The sequence below is a fragment of the Electrona antarctica genome (assembly GCF_951216825.1).
Source record: "Electrona antarctica genome assembly, chromosome: 5".
In the NCBI taxonomy this organism is placed as follows: domain Eukaryota; kingdom Metazoa; phylum Chordata; class Actinopteri; order Myctophiformes; family Myctophidae; genus Electrona; species Electrona antarctica.
Window position 1 is genome coordinate 31,885,617 of NC_136810.1, and position 25,911 is coordinate 31,911,527.

Below are 25,911 nucleotides of genomic sequence, written 5' to 3' on the forward strand. Positions count from 1 at the left end.
ACTGTAAATGTATTGTTCTCAACTGTTGTCATTATAGTGGTGGTGCTTGGTGTGCAAGGCCTTTAAAGGAGCATTCAGTGATTGGAAAAAAAAACCCCGGTCTGCCCCAGTAACAAGATGTACACATGCACGCACTACAGTGGGGGGGACATGCAACAGGCCAACAGCACGCACGCCAAGGCCCGCCCCCGGTCGATCATGATTGGCGGAAGGCCCCTCTCTATCCTGATTGGATGAAGGCTGGTCCACCTAGCCAAAAACGAAACCTAAGGTTTTTTGACCCCACGTCCCCCAGGGGTTAACTGGGACAGGGAGGAACTCATTATGGTCAGCACACTCTATAGTAGGGAGGATTATCACAACAAAACTAAAAATAAGTGATATTTGAATTAAGTGAAATCACTGAATATACCTTTAAGATAGTCATTTCTAAAACTTACATAATGTCTATATAGCTATAGCTTTTACCAATCAGTGACTATTCTGCACAGCTAAGATGCATGGTTCTAATCAGGTGACACGTTATTGCAGTGGAATGTATACGTAAGTCGAGGCTTAAGACAGAGTAAATGTCATGTGATGGAGTGAGCTTATACTCACTCTCATACTGTACACAGGCTGATGCAAAAGCCACAAATTGGCTTTCAACTTAATCTGGATCAACTCCAAGTGCTAGTTGTTAACACTAACTGGTTTATCATGATATTTGAATCTTGGTACTTTAACGCAAGTCTACTTGGCTTCATCCCTTTTAAACTACTTAAGAGTTCAAACTTGTGTCTTTCAATCCAAGGTCATTAATGGAGCCGACTCTGCCCAGAGGGTTGCTTCATCAACAATAAATCCCTTGTTCGATGATGGAACGTGGTCTGCACCGATATCCTATACATCCACTAAAATGTACTTTTTGGCTTGACAATGTTTCTATAAAGCTCCATGCAATGGGGCATAAAGTTGTCATGAGTTAATTTTCTGTCTAATTAAAACAACAACTTGCTCATAACCCCATGATGACACTAGCCATTACTGATGGCACTGATTGATGGACAAAAGTCTCCCTCTACTGGTGAAATGAATGAAATTCTACTGCACCAAGTTTACAAGCCACATATACTATCAATCTGAGGATTTTGCAGTGTAAATTCCTTTCCACAGTGCAGCCTCAACATACTTCATTACACTTAACACCCATGAGGCATACCATTTGTATTAATTGGTTTATTGAATCATGCAATCCATGTCATATACCAGCAGCCAGATCTAGCAAGACATCTCTCAATACTTTGCTGTAAATTAAGGCAGGAAAGAAACAAACAGGTATGTACAGTGGACATCTTTAAGGAGTGCACAGGACACATACAGTTGTAAACACTGACCACAGATATTTCTCATCCCATGGTGGAAATGAGTGATTGCTTACTATATAGAAACCACCCATTTCATCCTGGGTGCTTCAAAGTCACAACTATATGTGCTGTGTGACAATGAAATCAGTCTGCAATAAAATGTCACTAATAAAAGCACTTCACAGCACATATTATGGCAACAATAATACAGTAACAAAGTGAAAGGTGCTATTAATAATAATCTTTGTTGTACAAATCTACTGTAGTATCAGATAAGGAGGTTTTTAAAAGATGATTACAAATAGTTTATCCTTTGTTGCTATGCTATCTCCATTCCTCTCTCAGCAAAGTGAAATGGTGATCTACAAACATACCTCACTCACACTTTAAACCAGTGTTTACCAAACGAGTACCCCCTCTTTTTTCTTTTTTTTACTTTAAAAAAAGAAAAACATTTGAAATAGTGAAAATAGTACACAAGCTCATAATGCATATAGATGTGTTGGGACTGGGAGCTTAGATACAGTGGGCCCTATTATGCATGTCTTAAGTACCAGGTCTTATTACTTAACTTAAGACCTGGAGGCGTGATCAATGCCATTTGGCTATTCTGAGTGGCCAAACAGCATTGACCACGCCTCCAGGTCTTAAGTTAAGTCATAAGACCTGGTACTTAAGACACGCATAATAGGGCCCAGTATGTGCGATTTTCACTATTCTTAAAGATGGAGTGCCGTGACTTTTGTACTTTTTCTGTTTTGCATGTGTCTGTGGAGTTAACATTACTCTAATAGACCCCCAGGTGTGGTTAAAATATTAAAATGTCTTCCCTGTGTATTTTTGGTTTCTTCCTGAAAGCTGATTGGAAGAAACTAAAAGGCTCAATCGAATTACACCACTTTAGTGACATCATAACCCTAACCCCTCACCATGATCATGCAACAACAGCTGTGGGCGAGGCTTAAAGGGTAAGACCACTTTTTTGAGTTTTGCGCTGTGTTACCTTGCCATGATGTAACTCCAAAATAAATTAAAAAAAATTGCTCCAGTGATTAGAAATTGATAATTCAAAATATGCTCCTCATTGAATTACATTGTACACTAAAACAGCTCTCAAAGTCACTCTTTTAGTACGTAAACAAACACTAACAAAGTTGAAAGAGACAAAAAAACAAAACCTGATGATCATGTTTACGGCACTCCATTTTTAAAATAGGGCTTAAAGTGGTTACACCTAATGCATTTTTGCAAGTTTGGGACAAAGTTCTCTTTTGGGTCTTGAGCTTAAAACGTTTGGGAAACACTAGTTTAAGCTGAGCATGGTCATTACTCCAATGTCTCTGATAAAGCTTTACTGACTGTACAACATTTGTATACTACAATAACTGTTGTGTACCCGCAGGCATGAATACAAGGCACTTATTAATGTGATTAGCAGCTGAATTACAGACATCAATTGATTTATTAGAACCAAAGAGGGGTTTCACTGAGACTCTCTACATATAAAGTCCCTTTTACCGATTTCTCTTAATCGCCCTCACATACGCAGTAGCTGCTGTTATCAAAGAAGTGATAGCACCCATGTCTTCAGCACTAACAAACAACTAATCTACTGCTGTGTAGCTGCCCTGAACATCCAGATATGGCTATATCACTGATACAAACATGCAACAAGATCCTATACATTCTTTGGCCGCCTATTCATACAGGTGAACAAGCAAAAAACCATTTGGCAAAAATATACTGTATTATCATCTTTAAAAACAACCAAGATAATAGAGAAAAATAACGCGGTTTCATTAATACGCAGGTGATACTGCTGGATTGAAGACACTACATTCTTGTAATTGCGAATGCCGTGCTTCGTAATAAAATAGCAAAATAACTCAGTAAATAAAATCAAAAGAGTAAGAAAACATATTTACAATATGACACCATTTCAATACTTGTCGACAGCTGATATAACATTCTTCGGTAACAAAACTATTAAACATTTTGTGCATAGTTTATAACATGTAGGGAGGAGAAAGAGCTAAAAGAATAAGATTTTGATATGCAAGATACATCTAGTCGATAGGAACAAGCACAGCATTCACTGCCAACATACAATCTAGTCATTACGCTTGATAAAAATGTATTCATAAGATAATCGCTTGAGATTTTCTGAGATTCAGTTCATAGCTTCACTGAGTGACATTCTAATGAGGAGTATCGTTCAAAATGCAACTGTTTTCGATCATGATGCTACAGATAAAACCGATACCATTCACCATCATTCAGCAGGTACAGAAGAGTGGGAATAAAAATACAGTGAGTCGATAAGACAGTAAAATCCTTGCTGTTAATTTTCTCCATTTGTAACTCAAGAGAGTGAACAAACGTAACCAAACAGACCGTTACTGTAGTTACATATGGTTACATTTGTACACTCTCAGAGTCACTCATTGAACACTCAGGATTTTACTGGGTATGTGGCAAAGACTGCGGGATGACTCTGTAGGTCCCAACATTTCCAAAGACTTACCACCCATGCTGTGGCACATGAAGCTGCTGTGCACAAGATGCTGGCTGCTGTGGGTGCAGTTTGGTCACAGTAAAAAAGAGGAAAAAAAGAACGAACAGTCCTAGCCGCCACCGCCGTCTGACCGCCCACCAAGTGCTCTGTGTGGATTCCATCCGAAAGGCCGGAGAGATAGTTCCTTCCTTCGCCCACGCTCAGGGCTGTCTAAAGGGCCGCTGGTTTAACATAGGCTGCTGCTGCTACCGTTTATAAAAATCTCCCGTAACAGATCAAAGCTAAGTGAGGAAAAACAGTGCATAGGATAGAAGTGCTGCTGAGGTATCCTGTGTCCATGGAGAGTCCAGACAGACACAGGGAAGTAAGAAGGAAGCAAGGCGGGAAGGAAGGGAACCCAGATTAGGGCTGCAACAATCAATTATTTCCTTTTTTGTGTATTATTTTCTATATGAACAAATCAATGTGAAAAATGTTAAATTAATGTGTTTATAACAGACAAAATAATAATAAATTGTTGAGTCCGATTACCGACTTAAGCCCTATTTTCTCCTTTGGTGTACAACGGCGGCGTGCAAAACTACAGAAAAGAACCTAAAATAGCCGATCGACAAGCTCACTTTGGTATTTTTTTCTTCGATTTACTGTTGCACGCACCCTTAACCCAATGAACAGAAGTTCCCTCCCCTCGGCCCACTGCTGTGGTGTGGTTGTTCTTCAGACGTAGATCCCCTCTGGGTTTAGGCCAGAGGTCAGAGGGCTATGGAGGACCCGCAGGTGACCAGGCATCGGGTGCGATGAGACTGGACGTTTCAGGGAGCCAGAGAGGGGAACTAATTCTGCAAAAAAAAAAGGAAATAAATAAATAATCACCACACCACCACACCACAGTTCTCCTTCCTTGCATTCTGTTTCTTTTTCTTTTTTAAGATTTGTCCGACAGGAAATGGGGAGAGAGATGGGGGGGAAGACACGCGGCAAAGGCCGTCGGGATCGGGAGTCGAACCCGCGGCACGCCGTCAGGCTGGCTCAGTATGTTGTTTCTATCTATGTTGTTGTCTCTTTTATAGAATGTTAGGTTTCCTTATAAAACACTCAATAAATGTCCAGTAAATTAATGAAATGCATTATTGTTCAATTAAACAATAATGCATTTCAGATTTAAAGAATCATTCTTGATGAGTGGTGTTATGTGAGCTCAGTCCACCAGGCGTCAGTGTTGAGCCACACAGAGTCAACAGTCAGTAATGGCCAATGGGAGGTTATTACAAGGACACTAAACACTAAATCCATTACTTTTCATAATGGAAAACCATTACCATGAGGTCTAATAAAGAGACCTGCAACTGTGAATGATGTAATAGTGGAACACATGGTCATACAGAAGTCATAAAAATATTTTGGTAAAGATATCTGAAAAGGCTTTGTGGGGAAAATGGAATACATTGCAGAGCCAATTTCAGTCTATAAACCATTAAGTGTTGTTACTTTGCACATGCTGCCAGACAAACTGAGCACATTTAGTAGGTTGTACAATGGCTTGTCTAATTCATTTGTACTTTGTTGTAAGAACGTGTTGCTCGATTAGGCATGAATTAGGCATTCAGCCGTTTCCCAGTGGTCAGTGTTCTGGGCCACAGCTGTCTGAGACGGTCACCTCCAACCTGACAGATCTGTGGTTCCAGTGGCGTGCAGACATTTAGAGGGGCAGGTGCTCAAGTGAAAAAAGGGCACCTTGTGCAGTGCGTGGAACCGGCCGGTTGCCTTAACACTTAGACCGCTATCATTTATTGAAAAATTAGGATCTAATTCACGCCAGCATTTTTTTAATTTGAGCTCTTATTTTGAAAAGCCGCCATTTCCGGTCCACAACCGGTAGTCCTACGTTAGGAGTTTTCACACAGCTGGGTGGGCCTTGTTTACAATGTGAATCCAGGCCGGAGCTCCGGAGAGCTCTAGATTGTCAGCTCTGTGCCGTCAAAGAAACGCTGTTTTGACCAAAAATGCCATCTGGGACAAGGAATAGGAGTTACAGGCGATTGAAAGAAATGGATAGAATGGATGCTTATGGCGACGACAATCTAAGATGGGCGATCCAGTGCGGTGCTAACAACACAGCTAGCTAACCGGCTAACGTGAGTAGCATTTTGGCTCGAGCAATCGAACGCGCTATAAAAGCTCAATTGCCGAAGGCCGTCGGCAATGGCGTTAAGCGCCAGTATCAAAATTAGGCTTCAATTGACTTTAATCGTCGGCAATGGCGCGGAGGGTGTTAATAGTGTGAGATTTATAGATTTTGGGGCATAAATAGTATAGAAGCTTTTTTTTATCAAGAATTGATCAATGTCACCATGGTCCACATACTGTACAAAAAAAGGGGGGGGGGGTGAGGGGTTCTTCAAAAGGGCACATTGCTGCCCAGAGGGCAAGGGCAGGTGGTTCTCTAGCACCCCCTAGTGTCTATCTGTGCACGCCACTGTGTGGTTCAAATGCCTGCCAGGCAGAAAGTGCTGAGCATGTGGCGGTCAGAGTACGAAGGAGGAGGAATGGAATGATGGACAGAGAGAACTAGTCTGACTGAATGACGCTGAGGCCGCCTGTATCCAGGCAGCAGTTGGCATGGAGACCATAAGTACCACTAAAGGGGGTGGGACAGACAATACTAGTTCAACTATACTCTCTCTCCCCCCGCCACCCCTTACCCCACACCTCTCCCCCACTTCTCACTGAGTCATAGTCTCTCTGCAAGACTGTCGGGCCACAAGGCATACAAAATAACTTGAAAAGCTTTGGTGGAACTGGTAGATCTGACTAATGCACCAAAAAACAAATCAAGCAAGTCAAATTGTATGAGTGGCAATGGCACACTGGCTAATGTGATTAAATTGTTATACCTGTCTGGGCTAATATGTAGGATTTTACCACTTAAAGGGGAACATTTTTCATTTTCAACATTGAACTATGTCATTAATATACCTTAGAGTTGTTGTGAGGAAATTATTTAAAAAATAAAATACCCCCTTCTGTGTAGCCTAGAACTGGAAGTCTAGGCTAATAATTTCCATACATCTCTAAGGTATATTAATGACATAGTTCAATGTTGAAAAGGAGTGGTATTCCCCTAAAAGACTACACATTCCCCCTATAGACGCCTTAACAGACGACGTCACACTGATAAGCAACAGCATGCGCGCGCATAACGGCAGCAGAAGAACACCACCTCTCATAAGATGCAATGGAAAAGTTCTAACTGCACTCACGTGTAAAAAAAAAATGCCCCATAAAACTTTCAGATGCTGTTTTTATCCCAGTGTGGAGGAAGAATGATTAGGATTTTTATTGTGATCTCTCGCCCTTGAAATATATAATCCATTGGTTTCGGTTGTCTTTGAACAATAATAGCAATTCAAATCAGTTGTCCTCAAAACCACACCTCCAGTCGCTGTCATAAGAACGGGAAGTGCGCTCATGATAACGGCAGCAGAGCCTGGTTGTCCATGGCTGCACGCGCACCTGCAGCCCATCAAGTATAATCTATGCTTCGTCCTGCGATGGTGTCGCGCACGCAGAACTCGCAGAACTACACTCACAACAGTCACATCCGCGATGCGATGTGAGCTTGTATATCAGCTTTTCTCTGTGCGCAATACTGTTGCGCTTTGAAGTATAAATGTCTCCTAGGGTGCATCTCACTTGCCAACACAACAAGAGAGATTGAATGGACTGAAACCAGCGCTCCCCAAAACAACAGGTTTGGAGATCTGTTGGGAATTTATTACATGAAACAGTCACCCAGTCCCAATGTTTGTAAACAAATAATTGGTCTATACACAGTTTGATTTCACCCCTCCTTTTCCCCTCTCTTCAGCTGAAATAGCTGATTTATACATACAGTATGAGCCATATGTAGGACAGTATATAGGCCCCCTGGTGGGCCAATGCTCTACTACTGCAGCAAGGAGGGACCTGTGAGTGACAGAACATCCAAGAGTGTAGTGTATGATGTTGATGTACAACGTTATACAATAATGATTTGGTTTTTTTCTCCTCAGCAGCTCATACAATCGATCTGAACTTGCACGCAGGAATGACCATTTATATGAAAAGAGTGAAAAAAGCCAATTTTTCCACCTTTCCCAAATTGAAGCTGTTAATTTGTATTTTTGCCTATGGGCTCTGTTGTCACGGCTGTAGTTCCCGCGGCCTATAGGATATTTTGCTGTGGTCCCATAACCCAGCCGGGCAGTGGGTGGACCTAGATACGGTGCTACATACACAACGCCAGAGAGAACGGCAACAGTTACGTGTGTGTGTGTGTGTGTGTGTGTGTGTGTGTGTGTACAAACACACACACACACACACACACAAGCAGAAGCGGTCGCAGTCCCATTGCCTGGACGGGCGGTTGGTTGCCCTGACTTCAGGGCTACAGTCTCCACATACACCGGCAGAGAGAATGTCAGCAGAGAGAGAGAGAGCTGGCTCAATGGTTCAAAGTTGTAGTCACGGCTGTGGTCCTAACGTCTATGTAGAATACAAGGTCAAATAGAAACAATTGCCCAACAACAGTGATTTGCGCTGATGTCAACCATAGCCTAAATTTGACGTCGGGCATGTCCATATTTGGAATCAAGACACACAGACAAGCACACACCGCCACAGACAACTTGAACATTAACAACTTGAACTCTTCCTTCTCACCTACAAATGTCGAGGCTTTGAGGACCACTGATATAGAATATGCAGTTTAGAATTTTGCCTTCCCTGAATTATTGAGGTTGGATACATGTCAATATTAAAAACATTTAAAAAGATAGTACCTATGGTCTGACTAGCGTGGGTGCTGTCAATGTCATCCTCAGTGGGTTCAGCAGGCAGCACTGTGACCTTGGTGCCAGTCTGCTGGATGAATTGTTGCAGGTTCACCTGCCTTAACTCCTTGGTCAGTTGTTCCAAGTCATGCTGCATGTCCTTCACACAGACAGAAGCCATTATGGATCAGCAGAACCAACAACAACTGGCTGCAGACTTAAATGGGGATTTACACAGTAAAATCCTCAGTGAAGAAATGCATAAATGAACACTGAGGATTTTAGTGTATACTTACATCGTTGTGGGTTAAAGTTGTGTTGTTTTGTGTCTTTTTTTTGTTTACGCAAATCATGAACTTGGCTTCCCAGTTCTCTCTCTCTCTCTCTCTCAAAGATGTTGAGTGCTACAGTGGTGTTGTGAGACAATAAATACTTCGTTTTTAAATGTATTTATGTATTTTAAATGCACAACCTCCTCATAGCTTTAAAGTTAAAATCCTGGACTTATTTCATTGAATAGAACTTTATTTGAACCAATCTGTATGGTCGGGTATGTTGTTATAACATTACAAGAAGCAGACAGCAGACAGCACAACGTACGCGTTTCGGCGTTGTGCTGTCTGCTCTGCAGCACACTGTGCAAATATAAAATAATAAAAAGTGCCTTAAACCAAATTACATGTCGTGAGTGCTGGTATTCTCTCCTTAGAGAATTTCTTGTAAAATTAACTTTCCTCGACCGCGCACCCGGTAAGAATGTTAAGAGAAACTTAAGGTGGCCTTACACTAGCCGATTCTTTTCAATCTGAAATCTGATAGCGCCACACACACTACAGGATAATCGGAGCGGGGCAGAGCAAATATCAAACATGCTTGATGTTGATCGGGTCGATCCCGATCGCGCCCCGAGCAGATCGATTGGGTCGGGCACCCCCCGAGCGTCAAAAAATGCCCGATTATCGGCTAGTGTAAGGCCACCTTAAGACAGATTGGAGTCGTGCGGGCGTCCTTCATGTTGTTATATATATAACATAACTATCACATCTGCAGTGGTTGGAGTTGGACTCCCTTCTCTAGGACACCTACTGGTTGACCATAATAAAAAAGGTATTTAAAGTAAAGTATGTGCCATTATACATCTATGACACCGTCCTCTTGTTGGTGTAAATATATGCAGAATTGTTGAGAATTAGTCAAAATATTCCAGTCTGTCTTGCCTCGGTTATTAACCTTGAGTGTTGAAAGGTTGTTGTTTTTTGCCATAGTTATTATAAACTGATTTCTGACAGTGATGTGCATGCAACACACATCATGGCATACGGGAAACACACAAGGACAAATCAAAATGGAAGCTTGGAAAATCAATGAGGCACAAAGATAATTTTGTGTCTCATTGATTTTTCCCTATATGTACAGGTAGTCTTGACCTTTAAGATGAAATATCACATAAAAATAGCTGCTTGCTAAACAGTTTATAACCATGTTTACAAAGTCACTTGAGAGCAGCAGGATTTTCACTATCATTATTTGAGATAAAATAAAATCTATCATTTATATCTGACATTTATAATATTTTGATGCTGTAAACCTTTCCAAACCTAAAAAGGCGACAGGTGCGTAGGAGAAGACCAGACGAGGGCCCCAACGTACGGAAAGAATAAAACTCCTGCACACTATCTTCAAATGCAAGAAACGTTTCGGTCTATTAGACCTTCATCAGGTGTGTGCAGGAGTGCAGGAGTTTTATTGAAAAAACAAATTTTGCTTTGAAGAAAGATATTTGTGAATGTATGTATGTGGGCCATTTAACTGAAATCCACAAGGGTTAGACCCTTGAAATTCACAAGGGTTATGTAAAGACTTCTATCCCAGACTTCTAACTGCGCAAGTGCAGATTTCTTTTTGTATGGTAAGTGGTATTGCAAGGAAAGGCTCATAGTTCAAAACCGTGGATGTTTGAAATTGTGGTATATCGTCGTTAGACTCGTTACTTCCCTAGACAGTAATGTATTGTGTTAATCTAACTCAGAGTGTACAAATGGAACCAAATTCACACATACAGTATAATGATCCATTCCGTTCCATTTGTACACTCAGAGTTAAATTAACACAGTGTGTGTGTGTGTGTGTGTGTGTGTGTGTGTGTGTGTGTGTGTGTGTGTGTGTGTGTGTGTGTCTCACCTCCAATCTCTTCCTACTTTGTCCCAGTGATCGGTCCACTGCTCTGCAGCTGCTCTCCAGCTGGACAGCCTGTCTCTCCTGGGCTTTGAGCTCTGCTTTAACCCGGAGGACCTGGGCTCTGGCCTCCGCCTCACTGACCCACTGGCTCTCCTGCCTCTCCCTCTGGAGTCTCTCCTCCTGCAGGCCTATCTCCACGCCCTGAGGAAAAACAGAATCTATCAATTATTTGTCATTTGGTTTGTGTGTGACAACAACAAGCATAGACAGGTTTTCGAGTCCCTGTTTGTCTCCTCCTCTTGTCCAATGGTACATTTTGTGACACTACAACGAGACTGTGAGACATCGTTATGGGTGCAGTGGAAGTAAGCTGGAGACCGTTCTGCTCATTTTTATGTATTTTAATAATTGTATCAAACTTTTAGTTAGATTGAGCTGTCTGTGGAATCCAATCTGGGTATACAGTATAAAACACATGACATATGTGGGTTATTGATGGCTGCAAATGCTGCATATGCTTCCCATACTCCTGTATGGGAAGCATACTTCACCAAGAATGTTGCTAGACCTTTTAAGTCCACAGACAGGGCTCATCCCGAACACCAGAAATAACATATTCTTAACAAAAATAAATATCTTCCTATATCTACTGTATACTATCTATATAAGTGAGGCACTTTTCCCAAGAAATTCTACTACAATACTCCTGATCTCACGCCAAAGAGCATTCCAGCTCAAATAACTAATTGAACTCGACAAACAGCACACCTGCACCAGCGCTATTTTCTCCTCCATCTCCAGCTCACAGCCCTGCAGGCGTCCATGGAGCTCCTGCAGTCTTTCCTCCAGCTGTCTCTCACTCTCCAGCTCAATCTGCAGCTCGCTGGCCCAGAACTCCTCCTCCTCCATCTCCACCTCGTTCTTCCGCAGACGTCTCTCCAGCCGAAGGATCTCCTCCATCAGACCTCCTCCTCCGCCCACATCCCCTCCTCCGCCCGCAGCGGCTCCGCCTCGTCCAGCGCGCAACTCTCCCCAGGCCTGCAGCTCTGCCTCATAATCCACCAGCCTCTTCTCCAGCACGTTGAGGGTCTCTCTCTGCAGGCCCACCAGTCTGACCAGGTCTTCCATGCGACAGGCCCACATGGTGGGGGACACGGGCACTGTGGCCGCTGCCACCACATGGTGATGGCCACCGCCGTTCCCCAGGAGGAGCCTCCGCTTTGCCTCGGCCTCGCCGAGCCTACCTCCACTCAAGATGTCTCTGAGGCCCCGTGGCCCTCCGGTGAAGGTGAGGGACTTGCGGCGGGGCTCGCGGCGGCGAAGGGAGTGGTCACTGGGGTATCGGAGCTTCGCCAGCGGTGGGAGACTCTGCCGATGGAGTCCGCGCTCGGGGCCCCTGATGGGGGGGCCCTCTGATGGGGGGCGCTCTGTCAGGGAGGGGCCCGTGCGGTGCAGTATCAGCTGTACGTCGCCCGCATATTGGCCCCAGGTGTTGAGAGAAGCCACGGGGCTCTCATGCGGGGCCAGGTGGCGCTCCGAGTCTCGCCATTTCTCTACCAGAGTGTATCTCCCAGTGCGACCTGGAAAGAGTACACCAGGAGGAATGTGAAAATTATGAACCATAAATTTGACTTTTATTCTGATAAAATGGTTATGTTATGGATAAAGATTTTATTCTTGGAAAGAATCCAAAATTCAGCCCATATAGGAGAATTATGAACAGAAACACTTGTTGCCACTTCTTGGTATAAAACACAGACTTTGAAGTACACAACTGGTACTGCCTCATTGTCAGACATCTTGTACATTTTCCCTAAAGACAAAATGAAAGGCAGGAGAGGAAGGGGCTCGGTGGCTATGATTTCTCAGCTTGGCAAGAAGAAGGATGAGTCAGACTTTCCCTCCTCCTGCCCTACGCTTTGTGGGATGTGATGTCAATTCAGTCTGCTCTACTGCATACGGAATAGGGCTTTAGATTCTAAGCAGGCACCGAAGGCAACTTCTGACTACGACCTTCTCTTTTTGAGGGGAGCTAGCCCCTCCTATACACAGGTTTAATATTTGTCTTTAGTTCAATGTTTGTTTTGTAAACACCATTGACAATGAAGGGAAAAATTACGCCATAATGTGCCATTTATGTCATATTGTCTCTTTATTGTTAATGGCGTTTAATGTTTTTGTTTGCACCGTTTGTTTAACATCACCATTACATCACCTAATCAACATGAGTTAGACTTTAATATATTAGCACCCCTCACCACTTCACACGGTGTGATTCTTTCTTATATACACAGTATGCAGATTTTCGAGTTAAAGTTGTAAATATTGTTTAATTTAATAGAGCTAACTTGGTGATTGATTCTACTTCAATGTGAAAATTAACATACAAATCTGACTGTGATGATCAAAACAGAACCAACCAATAACAGAGATCAGGGGAATGATACACAGCCGGGAATCACTGGGGACACTCTGAAGAAGGCATTCTGTGCCCATGTGGTAGACCCCCTATTCCCTAACCGCTCAGCTATCGGGTACATAACAAAACAATAAATACATTTTTCTACTCATAATTTCCCCTATAGCAGCAGTTATCAGCCACTGGAGTAGTGTGGTGTTCTTAACCTGCAGAAACACATTTCCCTCTGACTGTATTTGGGTGTTTTGGTACTGATGAACATATTTCATGTTGCTCTCAGCAAGCAATGCATGCTTCTCTCATCCGCACAAGATAAACAGTTATACTGCAAAAGACCCATTATACAAAGTAAAATCCCTAAAATAAACTAGTTAGGACTGGAGTTAGGTTACTCTGTTAACCCCAACACTGGTAGTAAGTCCGTCGGTTTATTATAGATTCACCATCTTAGTGATCAGATACTAGATCAATTCCTTTTCTCCATCTTAGTGATCAGATAATAGATCCATTCCTTTTGGTCCGTTATTACAGAAAATAAAAGTATTCCATTTCAGCAAAAAGCTGTAAACGTCGTCTACGTGACAGCTTGTGTCTCCAGGGTGCTGCTTGCAGCTTCCTCATGGAGGATGAACTTACCTATTGCCTGGGCCAGAGCGATCACGACTTCCTGGCAGGTGGTTGCCTCAGTGACCCCGCACACGACCCTTTGGACTCCGTCCACCCAGACTTTGAGCTCCATGTCGGGTCAGGTGCGAGGTGGCCAGCAGTCACGGTGTGTTGGCCCCGTCATTCCTGGAGGCTCCGGTGGCGCAGGGCAGATGGGGCCCCCTCTTGATTAGCAGATGAGGATGAGCACTGGACAAACAGGAAGAGAGGTGGTCAGGAAGGGCATGTGCCCAGAGGACGGAGTTTACATGGTTTGTTTGCCACGGCCAACGATGATTGTCTTTATCAAATATCCAGACGGTCAGACCGCATTGATGCCTACTAGTAAAGCTAGCAGCCAAAACAGGAACTGGTCGGTTTATTACAATGGCTTGAAAACAAGCCCATGCTGGACAGAATGAACAGTGGGACTGGGAAATACTAAAAATAAAACTTTTGTTGGAGAAAAGAGGATGGTTCAAACAGTCGGGAATAGATGGGACATGCCAGGACCAGCTGGCCATGGTTTCTCGGTTTCTGTGAAGAATATGCACGTGTGTGCGTGTGCGTGTGTATGTGTATGTGTGCGTGTGCATGTGTGGAAGGGGGTGGCAGGAAGAGTCTGCCAACAACATTCCCGAGCCAGGTTCCTGCTTTTGTAAGCAGAAACGCAAGGAAACGGTGATGAGAGAAGCAGGAAGGTTTAGTTATGTGAAATAGAGGGGAAGAGCAGAGGAAGTGATGCGAGTGAAAAAGGGGCAGGAGAGAGAGAGAGAGAGAGAGAGAGAGAGAGAGAGAGAGAGAGAGAGAGAGAGAGGTCACAGGTCTTCTTGCTTTTGATGTCTGGTTTATTTATTTTGTTCTGTGGCAGATTCTGGAAAGCTCTTCTGGAAACTCTAAGACAGTAATTTCATAACCAAGAGACCACGTTGTGTCCATGGTACATATATAGAGCTGATTATTTATAAACCCCTTAAGCGCTACTATTTTATACTTTGTGCAGCAAAAACTATTCACTAGCATGCCCAAATGGTACGCCATGGTTGAAAGTGGTTAAATGGAAAACATATATACCGTAGACCTGCTTCCGTTTGATTCGGTTGCATTTACTATTAAATCCTGCGTCTCGCGTCCGTCACACCACCATATATGGTTGCCAATCCATCATGCCTTAGAGTAGACCCTTAGATCTCCATATATGGATCTGACCTTGTGACATCATGGAGAATCTTAGATCTCCACATATGGATCTGACCTTGTGACATCATGGAGACTCTTAGATCTCCATATATGGATGTGACCTTGTGACATCACGAGACATCATATATGGTCACGTCACGCCACCATATATGGTCATCTCCATATATGAAGATCACGACACTGACCTCATCTAACCCTGGATAACCATACATGGAGAAGACTGGATCATCACCTAGATCTGCATATATGGAGCCGGCCAGCAACTCTTGTTGATCTGATCTCATCAAACCCTGTACACTCAAGACACGCTCCATATATGGCCAGTACAGAATTCATTCTATATGTTGATCTGACCCCCCCATGCCAAAGCACCAGTGCTCGCCCAGCAGTCTGCCGTCACCCAGGCGGATGCGTGCACGTGACCTGTTGCTTCTCGCCCTCAGGGCGTCTTACTGCTATGTGACAAAAGGTTTAAAGGAAAATAATAATAATCCTGGGTAAAAACCAGTGGTGGAAGAGGTACTTAAAGGGGCATTCCACTCATTTTCAACATTTTACTATGTCATTAATGTTCCTTAGAGCTGTTGTGTGGAAATAATTAAAAAGTTCCCCCATTCTGTGTTTCCTAGAACTAGAGGTCTGAAAAAAATCATTAACATGGTGAAACACATCTTGATGATGTCATCAAGATGTGTTTCACCATGTTAATGATTTTTTTCATAATTACAGTTCTAGGAAACACAAAATGGGGGGACTTTTTATTATTTCCACACAACAGCTCTAAGGTATATTAATGACATAGTAAAATGTTGAAAATGGGTGGTTTTCCCCTTTAAGTAAAAGTATCAATACTGCAATGTAGAACTACAAGTAAAAGTCCGGAATTCAAAGTGTAGGCCTAAATGAGTAAAAGTACAAAATATTGGCATCAAAATGTACTTAATGTACCAAAAGTAAAAGTACTCATTATGTGTTGCATCGTGATCGGCTATTTTCAAATGACCAAAATGTATATAGGGCTGACATGGGTCAAATAATTGTGGTGGCGTAAAAGTACAATATTTGCCACTGAGATGTAGTGGAGTAGAAGTAAAATGGTAAATGGTGCATTTATATAGCGCCTTTATCCAAGGCGCTTTCATAGTGCATTACATTCACCCATTTACACACACATTCATACACTGATTGCGGCGGAAGCCATGCAAGGTACCAGCCAGCACATCGGGAGCAATTTGGGGTTCAGTGTCTTGCCCAAGGACACTTCGACATGTAGACAGGAGGAGCCGGGATTTGAACCGTCGACCCATGGATGATTGGACGACCTGCTCTACCTCCTGAGCCACAGTCGCCCCCAAGTGAAAGTATTGGAAATTGAATATACTCAAGTAAAGTACAAATACCTCAGAAATGTACTTAAGTACAGTACTTAAATAAATTACAGTTTCCACCACTGGTAAAAACATAATGCAGTGTAGAAGCTGTTGCAGTGCAGTAATGAAGCACAATGCAGTGTAGAAGCTGTTGCAGTGCAGTAATGAAGCACAATGCAGTGTAGAAGCTGTTGCAGTGCAGTAATGAAGCACAATGCAGTGTAGAAGCTGTTGCAGTGCAGTAATGAAGCACAATGCAGTGTAGAAGCTGTTGCAGTGCAGTAATGAAGCACAATGCAGTGTAGAAGCTGTTGCAGTGCAGTAATGAAGCACAATGCAGTGTAGAAGCTGTTGCAGTGCAGTAATGAAGCACAATGCAGTGTAGAAGCTGTTGCAGTGCAGTAATGAAGCACAATGCAGTGTAGAAGCTGTTGCAGTGCAGTAATGAAGCACAATGCATGCAGTGTAGAGGCTCTTGCAGTGCAGTAATGAAGCACAATGCAGTGTAGAGGCTCTTGCAGTGCAGTAACGGAAATAATGCAGTCAGTATACTATAGAACCCTTCAGTGTGGTAATGTTTGCACTGCAACATTCAACTTCATCTCAGCAGGTCACACCCCCCACTCCCCATCCCCCCCATCCCACCTGGAACAAAGAATGAATGGATGCTTTTGTGGGAGCAGATAACCAATGTGGGCAAAGAAATAGATGACCCAGCAACCTTCAGTGCAGTCTCACTAGCACAGAAACAAAGATTATCTCCAGCTACAGCTGCGTATGCGCGTGCGTGCGTGCATTAAAAAAAAAACATACTACCTTAATTTAAACATTCCACGTGCACTCTATTGAGAGCATGTGAATGGCTTCTGTCCAGATATGTAAAGCATCCTAGGTGGCTAACCTTCACACCACAGTGCTGAGGCAGGAGGTCTTTTAATGATGTCCACTTAAACCCCCTCCACCCCCCTATATTCTCTATCCACAGTCTCAATGTCATCTACCACAGCCCAGCATGTCCTGTGATGCACCGAAGGATTTGCTAAATAGTGAAGATGGAGGAACATTAATTAAGCAGAACCTCGTCTCGTTTTACAGTTATAAATATGAATGTATGTATTATTTATATACACCGGTGTTTGTTTATGTATAATTGTATATGTCTCTAATGCAATGCAAAATCCCTGGTGTTTAGTGGAGTGAGACAAACTGCAGAATAGATTTGATTGTGTGGTGTGACCTGGGTGTGTGATTGCGTGCGTACGTGCGTGCATGCGTGCGTGCGTGCGTATATATATATATACACACACACATACTGTATATATAGTATGCGGTATACAGTATATACACTAGTCGTCCTCACCCAGCTTGACCTTAAATGGCATTAAGGGCTATGAGGGATGGAAGAGAACAGACGACGAGTCACACACACTCCGGGAGATTTGTCTGCAGTGACCCGAAACACAGTCACCATTTTCTTTTCTTTTAAAAAAAAAAAGGGACTGTGGAAAGAAAAGCAGGTCCTGGATGGGTTCTGAATGATGTAAAACAGACACAGCAGATCAGCCAAAGAGGAAGGCTGGTGGTGGAGGTGGGGGCTTATATAATTGATACTACATTATTGCATTACTGGAGGACTTCAGGCGATCAGACTAAAAAGGGGGGAGGTATGAAATAACTAAATGTCACGACGATGACAAACCCAAAACACCCAATCATCTTTATTGTTACATCACAGGCTAACCGTGGGTAAAACAGGTTAACCGTGGGTAAAATAGGTTAACCGTGGGTAAAACCACGTGTGAAATTCATTTTTGTGCAAGCTCCATCATATTGATTGTTTCGAGAAAGGGATAGAACAGAAATAATTGGGGGGTGGGGGGTGGGGCTGTTGTGGTACAATCTGAGCATGCGGGGCTAACTCTGTACTTCTTGAGCTTGAACTCTCTATAACCTGTTCCACTGCAGCTACATCGATGAAGACAGGCGCATTGCTCTCTCCTCGGCCTCCTGAAGTCCACAAACTCCTTGGTCTTGACAACGTTGAGGCTGTTCTCCTTGTACCAGGCCAGTAAACTAATCTCATCTCTGTAGTGTAAGCAGACTCATCATTGTTGATAATACGACCTATCAGCATGTGTCATCAGCATACTTCAGGCTGATGTGCACTGTGCAGTTGTGTGTGGCTGTGCAGTCATGCGTGCACAGGTAGTAGAGGAGAGGGCTCAGCACAGGGGTGCTCCGGTGATGAGGGTCAGGGTGCCAGATGTGATGCTGCCCATTCTCACCACCTGGTGTCAGTTCGACTGTAAGTCTAGTATCCAGGCGCACATGCTTGGGTGTATCTCTACATCTGAGCTTTGTGCCAAGTCTTGCTGGGACAATGGTGTTGAAAGCTGAACTGTAGTCCACAAACAACATACGCACATACTTGGTGTGGAGCCGTGGCAATTACATCGTTGGTGAATCTGTTTTGACAGACATACATCTGCTCCATCATGCTACCTGCCTCGCTGGACTCATGGCAGGTAGTACGTTATGGAGCAGATTTGAAGCATTTGCTGACTATTGGAGGTGACAGCGACAGGTCTCCAGTCATTCAGACATGCTACCTTGGATTTCTTGGGGAATCGTGGACATTTTGAAGCCTGCCGGGACGGAAGCATGGGAGAGCTGAGGGAGAGGTTGAAAATGTCTGCTAAATCTCCCGCTACGCTAGCTGTTCTGCACATGCCTTTAGGATGCAGCCTGGGATCCCATTAGGACCCGCCGCCTTTCGGATGTTGACTCTCTTGAAGGCTATGCGCACTTCACCCTCCGAGATAGTTAGTGGGATGGCCTCACTTTCAGGTGCTGCTGCTGGCTGGACTAGGAATGTTGTTCTTAGTCGCTGCTGGCCCCGGCAGGGTGTCATGGGAGGCTATAGTAAATGTTCAGGTTCAAGGCGTTCCCTCAGTCCCTACGCTCATTCTGTAGCTCCAAGATGAGGTCACAGGGAGATCCCCTCCCAGTGCATTTCAGAAACGCTGCATGGTTTCCACCACGATCGCTGCTTACCCTTTTCTGCACATCGTATCCAAAAAGTGAAGGTCCGATATTTAGCTAAACTAATTTTAATTGAATTGACCTCATTTCGGAGCTACAGAATGAGTGTAGGGACTGAGGGAACGTATCAGGGCTACAACCATACGGGATTGAACACTATGGTCTAATACATTGCACAAGCACCCTGTATGCCTCTTTAAAGATGGAGTGCCACAAATTTTGTATTTTTCCAGTTTTTCATGTGTCTATGAGGTGACAGTACTTTATTAGACACCCTGAGTCGTTTGTATGTGCAATGGTGTATTAACTTTGTATTTAGGGTTTCTTCCTGGAGGCTGAACCCTTGACAGTCAAACGGGCCAATGAAATAAACAGTAATATAGTGACATCACACTATCAGCCCCTCCCCTAACCCCTCCCCCTTTATCATACAACTACAGCTGTGGGTGCGGCTTCAGTTCAGGTGGATCACCACCCATCACCACCCACCAGGCAAACCAAAAAAATCGTGGCACTCCATCTTTAACATTTGGGGTAAGAGGGTAAGCACCTTATATTTTGCATTTTTAAATGTTAAGAGCCTTGTGGGCTCCACTGGTATCCCTGCACTAACCACTGGGGGAAGAGCATCATGACTCTCGTTGTACATATGAAAATGTCAAATGTCAAAAATCGATTAATTTAAGGCAAATTGTTATATAATGTACACCAGGAATTGTTCAACTCCGAACAGAGTTCGCAGACTCCGCCTCCTCTCTGCATACCACTGTTTACATTCCGGTCCAGTGTATAAACTGTGAAGCCAGGTGGTGTTATGCAGACATCAGATGCTAGCTCTGTTAAAACACATGTAAGACAGAAAGAAACAAACAAAAAAAACAATAACTCACAACAAGACCAGTTCAGGAGTAACTGAAGGTGCTTAAGGCAACCTTGACACTTATTAAGATTAACCTAACAAACAAAAACACTGGCAGCTCCTATCCATTGTGTATAAATGATGATGCGGGTCATTGCGAGCACAGTGGTATGAGAGCATGGCAGAGAGCCATAGTTCGCTGTGCCAGCTCCTCTCCTGATCTTGTGTAGCGCCTCATTTCATGCCAGAAAACGTCCCCTAACATAGGGAAGTGCTGAAAACCGTTGAGATATTGAAATGCAGGAAATATAGCCTTTAAAACCCAAATGACTTCACAGTTAAGACATGTCCGTTTTAATTTGAGCTTGGTAGGGCAGAGTTTACTAATTACTGACTGTTTCTCTAAGCAGTGAGGCTCCACAACAATGAGTAACATGGCTGCTATCTGGGGAGATTCAGGACTACTGGTGAAGCTGTTCCTGTCATCGAGAGCCAAAGAACCAGGCCTCCAGAAGCCCAGTGCGTTGGCAGGGACACTGTAAACAACCTACCATATGCTCCTCTTGGGCATTCTACACATAGGTGAACACACATCGCTTCATCACGCGCACACACACAGACCATGTGACAATAAAAAGTTGCTGCACTTTCACTTTCTCACGCACGCACGCACGCACACACACACACACACACACACACACACACACACACACACACACACACACACACACACACACACACACACACACACACACACACACACACACACACACACACACACACACACACACACACACACACACACACACACACACACACACACACACACACACACACACACACACACACACACACACACACACACACTTGCTGCACACTTTGTTCAAATGTTTCCCTTGGCTTGAACAACGTAATTTATAGTCTCAGCTACATAAAATACCCCCCAGTACTTAATGAAGTCTTTCTCTGCTGTGAACTGGCAGGATCATCTGTTGTTCTCCAAACAAATGGCCATTTGAAGAGAACACAATGGGCATTTATTACATTAAAATAAAAACAAAGTGAGGCCTTGTCATGAGAATGCCCCCATGGGGAATCACTGGACAATTATCTAGCAGGAAAACACTAATGTTCCAACCACTACCTCCATAAATAGATGTTGTTAACTTGTTACCCCTGGATCATCTTGCAATCTGCTGACCATTGTTCACTCAGGTGGAACACAACAGATAGACAATTGGCAAGCAAGAGTGATTTTTGGGTCATAGCACTGGCTGGGCGTTAAAATAATATCATGATATTGTTGATTTTTGATCCTTTGGGGATTTTTTTTACAATCAATGAACCTCCATGTCAAGTATATGCAGGGACGCCACTGACCATTTGGTTGCCCTACGCAATATACGCATGATATGTTTGTGCTGTGTGTACTGTGCATATGCCTAGTGGCGGTACTGCAAGTATGTCCGACTACAAACAAATAAATGATATGCATAATACAAGTTAGAGGGGGAGCGAGGAGAAATAAAGGAAAGGTTTTTGGTGACTAATCTTTCCTTACATTGTTGAGAGATGCATTACAAATAGAACATTCTTAATTCATTAGTATTCACAATCGCACCATACTTTAAAATATATCTGTCAAATTAAGAAGTAAATAGAGCTCAAATGTTGGGCACTGAAAGCTGTACAACACTAACACAACATGAAGTATCCAAGAGAAAGAAAGATTGTAACATTCACAACTATCAGTAGAGTGCCCCTTTCAACTGAATAAAAAGGGGGACTTTTTACAGACTCATGTATGCCTGGAGCGCTGCACTGCTTCTTAAAGCCCCCCTTGTCTATTTCTATCTAAAATGTTAATTCAAATTGCACTTCCTGTGGAGTAACATGTAATTACTAGCAATTTATACTCTGCTGTAATTGGTACCAGACCTCTTGTGAAATACATCTATGTCAGTAGCCAAAGACAGACGCTAGTTTATTGTGGTGGTGGTGGTAGCTTGGTGGTGGTAACTTTCTTGGAACAAAGTACAGATTTTTTTTCTCCTTTTACAAATCCCTGATCAAATGTTGTCCCTACACAAGAACCTAGGGTAATCGTTGGACCTCAGGCGCCTTGAGGCTGTTGAGGTACATAGGGACCTACCATACAGGCTCATTTACTTATATATAAAATACTTTATCGTTCAACAGTAGTATGAATTAACCTTAACGCAAAACAGTCAGGTATATTGGACCCCTGTGTTTGAGCTGACAGGGCACTGAGGTAGGAATTAAAGTAGAAAGAAACCACATATAGAAGTTCCTTAGCCAGTCTAGACTCTATGCAATGTCCTTTTTCAAGTAGTGTTAATGTTCCATTGCATGGCAATAATCACCACAGATGGGCCCTGATCCTGTAGTGTGGAAACTGATAACATCCAGGGGACGCATTCCTGGCCTGTGAGAAGGCAATGGGCTGTGACTTGAAGATAAGAAAGTTATGGTCCCCGCCACCCCTCTGATCCTGTAGGGCTCTGCCACACTCTGATCCTGTAGGGCTTGCTTAAGTCATACTTCGCCGTGCAACGGTGTCATGTCACACTCACCAAACTAAATCGGGTTTGTTAAAGAGTTACTCCGAATTATTTGATATTATTCAATGAAAATTCTAAAATCACTAATAGATTAGTAAATAAACAACAGTCAATTTCAGAATATTTCTCAAAAAGATGGTCATCTACTACTGAATTCCATTGTGTAATCTCTGTCCTTTACTTTTACAATGACAGCATCCTGAGTCGGGACATGAGTGCCTCAATTATTACATTAGCCTCCACACAATGACAATATAGATAATTGCTAATGAATTAAAAATTAAAGTTGTCATTTATGACCACCCTGAACTATTACTTGTAGTGAGAGTTACAATGGAAACCGCTGCTGAACCCTTTCTGGAGGACCCTGATGTAAACAAGTCTTAGCTTTTTCAGGTTTTATCCTCTTATTTGTATTTGTACCTTCCTTGAACTGTAGGCCTACCCATTCTGCAATCTGTTAATAACATTTTCAATCAATCAATTAATTCTCATTTGCCCTGAATCCTGGCCTCTGAGGGTCCCCAGGGCAAATGAGGAGAGCCTGCAGACAGCTGAGCAAGATCTGGATGCACAGGATTAAATCCATGTCCAGTCAGGCTACAGGCAGCACCATCGGCCTCTGTAAACTCTGCAGTGGCCCCTGGAGCCAGCCTCACTCTGTCTGGCTGATGTTAAACTATTAGACTCTGGAGCAGACTCCCCCAGTCGGGAGGTCAGTGCTGGCAGGATCTCAAACATCTGGACGGCACGTTTAGCCAGCAATAATGCCGCCTTTGTTCTCCTGCCATATTCGGCTGCTCACGAGCCAGCTTTGAAGAGCCAACAGGACGGGCAGCAGCCTCCTGCAGCAGTGCAGAGGCACGGCAACACCACATACTGGGCCAACAGAGGCCTCTGGCCACAGGCCTGGACATGACATTAGTTTGTTGGACACCAATCTACTGGTCAATAACAGTGTTTCATTAAAGATAGAATCCAATATGTTTTACAGCAGCTGGGACTCAAGCTGTCAACTAAATTAAGCTTTTGAAGTATTTCCAGGGAATTTCTTTCTGAGTTCTCCATTATGTAGGCCTACATGTAAGCAGCAGTTTGCAGTGGTTTATTGTAGGCTATGCATAGTACAAGCATGCTATCAGGTGGTCTTTTTTCAGTGCAGCAAATGCTTCCGACTTGCATAATTTGACTTCCAAACAGCCAGTAGGCAGTAGCCCTGTATAATAAAAGTAAGCATATTGCTATGGGTATAATAATGTAGACCTTAATACATTTAAACAGGCAGTGAGAAATTTGACCAATACATCTGGCTACAGGTTAACCCTCCTTCACCTTGCATAGTATGAGTATCAGAGGTAGTTCAGTGGAGTTGGAGCTATCCAGTAATTCATAATAGAGCAGAGACATAAGGCAACTAAAGTGTGAAACCGAAAACAGCAATTCATGATTTTCGATGTGAGACTCAAACCCAAAGGCAATTGAACACATAGGCTTATATTAGAAATTTATAACCAACATGTTTAGTATTTTAACGTATCAGCATTTCAACACATAACGTTATTGGTAACGGTAGATTTACGCTTTTATTTAAATTAAGGTATTAAAATGCAGCCTACGTCTTGTTTTGTTGATGGCGAGTGGAGAAGGCAACCGAAATGGCGATAATAGGTTATAACGTTATAGTGGATTCCGTTAGCCCAAGTTAACTGCTCTGGCAACAATGTTTCCGTAAATTCCGTTATCTCGCTGCCTTTTATGATCATCACAGCTACAACAATAACAGTCTTACCTTTACGTGCTTTATGTTACCACTGCCGTCAGAGCAGATGCAACTCAGTCTCGATCCCTACCTATCCGAAGTGAACTTAAAGGAAATTTCACATAAAGGCAAAATTGTCCTTCTTCAGCTTTGCCCCGGGTAAATCAGTTAAAGGAATTGCGGCAAAGTAACGTTGGACAATACCGTATAGTTGAACGAGAACAACGGAGAAACAACGTAAAGAAAAACAACGATGATCGGTTCTTTGGTCCGCTTGCTGAAAGTTTGTGTCTTGTCCTGGCTGTGCGCTAGTCGTTGCGGTCGGACCAATAAGCTGCGGAAAATGACCCTCTCCCCAATCCCCATTTCATTACTCTACTCTGCTAGTAAATACATTGCATCGGAACTAGGACAGCGCAAGGCATTGTGGACTATTTTAAAGCTGCATTACAACTGAGAGTCTGAGACTGAGGTTGGACGTGAAGGAGGCTTCCTAGAGGAGAAACTCTGCCGGACTCAAGTCTTTGTCCTCATAGACCGTCCTAGAGTGACACTTTGGTAAACATTAACAAAGGATATCGTTCTATTAGTAGTGCAGAAGTCAGTGAAGTCATCCAAATTAGACAAACAGAAAACTGACATTGTTCAAAATAAATGTATTTAACAATGTTTGTCCTTACAGCAAAGTTCATAAGCTGTTCATATATATATATATATATATATATATATATATATATATATATATATATATATATATATATATATATATATATGCATATTTGAGCATGCCTGACAGCTGACACATAACTCCATATATAGGAATAAAGGGACACAGAGAAACAGATACAGAAATCTCCATATATGGGCATTAAAGTAGCGACACAGCCAGATGGGTGGAACGGGTACTCTGACACGGGTACAACGGGTATTGCATGGGGCATGGATCTCCAACTTCCATCGTTACCGACTCGGTGCTCTACAGCCGGTACCGGTCTTGTATATAAAATATAGTATAGGCCTATTGTATCCTTCCAGTAAGCCAACTTCTTGTCACTTGAAAAACAAAATCTTTTTTGTAGTTTGTTGTTGCCCTGTAAAGATTAACACGACTAAGAGTCTAAAAAAGCCTGCTAGTGGCCCCTAAAGACCATGCTACTCCTTACACCGAACTGGACCAAGGCCATG

General features: G+C 43.1%; 1 protein-coding gene across 3 annotated transcripts; it reads right to left on the reverse strand.

Moving 5' to 3' along the window:
* Positions 1 to 1,213: 1,213 nt before the first annotated feature.
* rassf8a (Ras association domain family member 8a) lies at positions 1,214 to 25,181 on the reverse strand. 3 transcript variants are annotated; one of them, XM_079501673.1, is made up of 7 exons: positions 24,757 to 25,181; positions 13,906 to 14,124; positions 11,619 to 12,430; positions 10,854 to 11,051; positions 8,969 to 9,076; positions 8,682 to 8,823; positions 1,214 to 4,700 (listed from the first exon to the last, which is right to left on the reverse strand). In XM_079501673.1, the coding sequence occupies exons 2-7, from the start codon at positions 14,006 to 14,008 to the stop codon at positions 4,579 to 4,581; spliced, it is 1,485 nt and encodes a 494-aa protein (XP_079357799.1). In that variant the 5' UTR covers positions 14,009 to 14,124; positions 24,757 to 25,181; the 3' UTR covers positions 1,214 to 4,578. The 3 variants fall into 3 exon arrangements, with proteins under 3 accessions (XP_079357799.1, XP_079357798.1, XP_079357800.1); XM_079501672.1 differs by having other exon boundaries at positions 8,682 to 8,832; positions 24,757 to 25,180; XM_079501674.1 differs by lacking the exon at positions 8,969 to 9,076 and having other exon boundaries at positions 8,682 to 8,832; positions 24,757 to 25,176.
* Positions 25,182 to 25,911: the final 730 nt, after the last annotated feature.

Excerpts from the sequence above, each read along its gene's own strand:
- rassf8a (XM_079501672.1), bottom strand. The coding sequence starts at position 14,008 with ATGGAGCTCAAAGTCTGGGTGGACGGAGTCCAAAGGGTCGTGTGCGGG. Across the intron at positions 12,431-13,905 it reads CGCTCTGGCCCAGGCAATAG|GTCGCACTGGGAGATACACT; the intron begins GTAAGTTCATCC and ends TACTCTTTCCAG. Across the intron at positions 9,077-10,853 it reads AAAGTAGGAAGAGATTGGAG|CACTCAACATCTTTGAGAGA; the intron begins GTGAGACACACA and ends ACACCACTGTAG.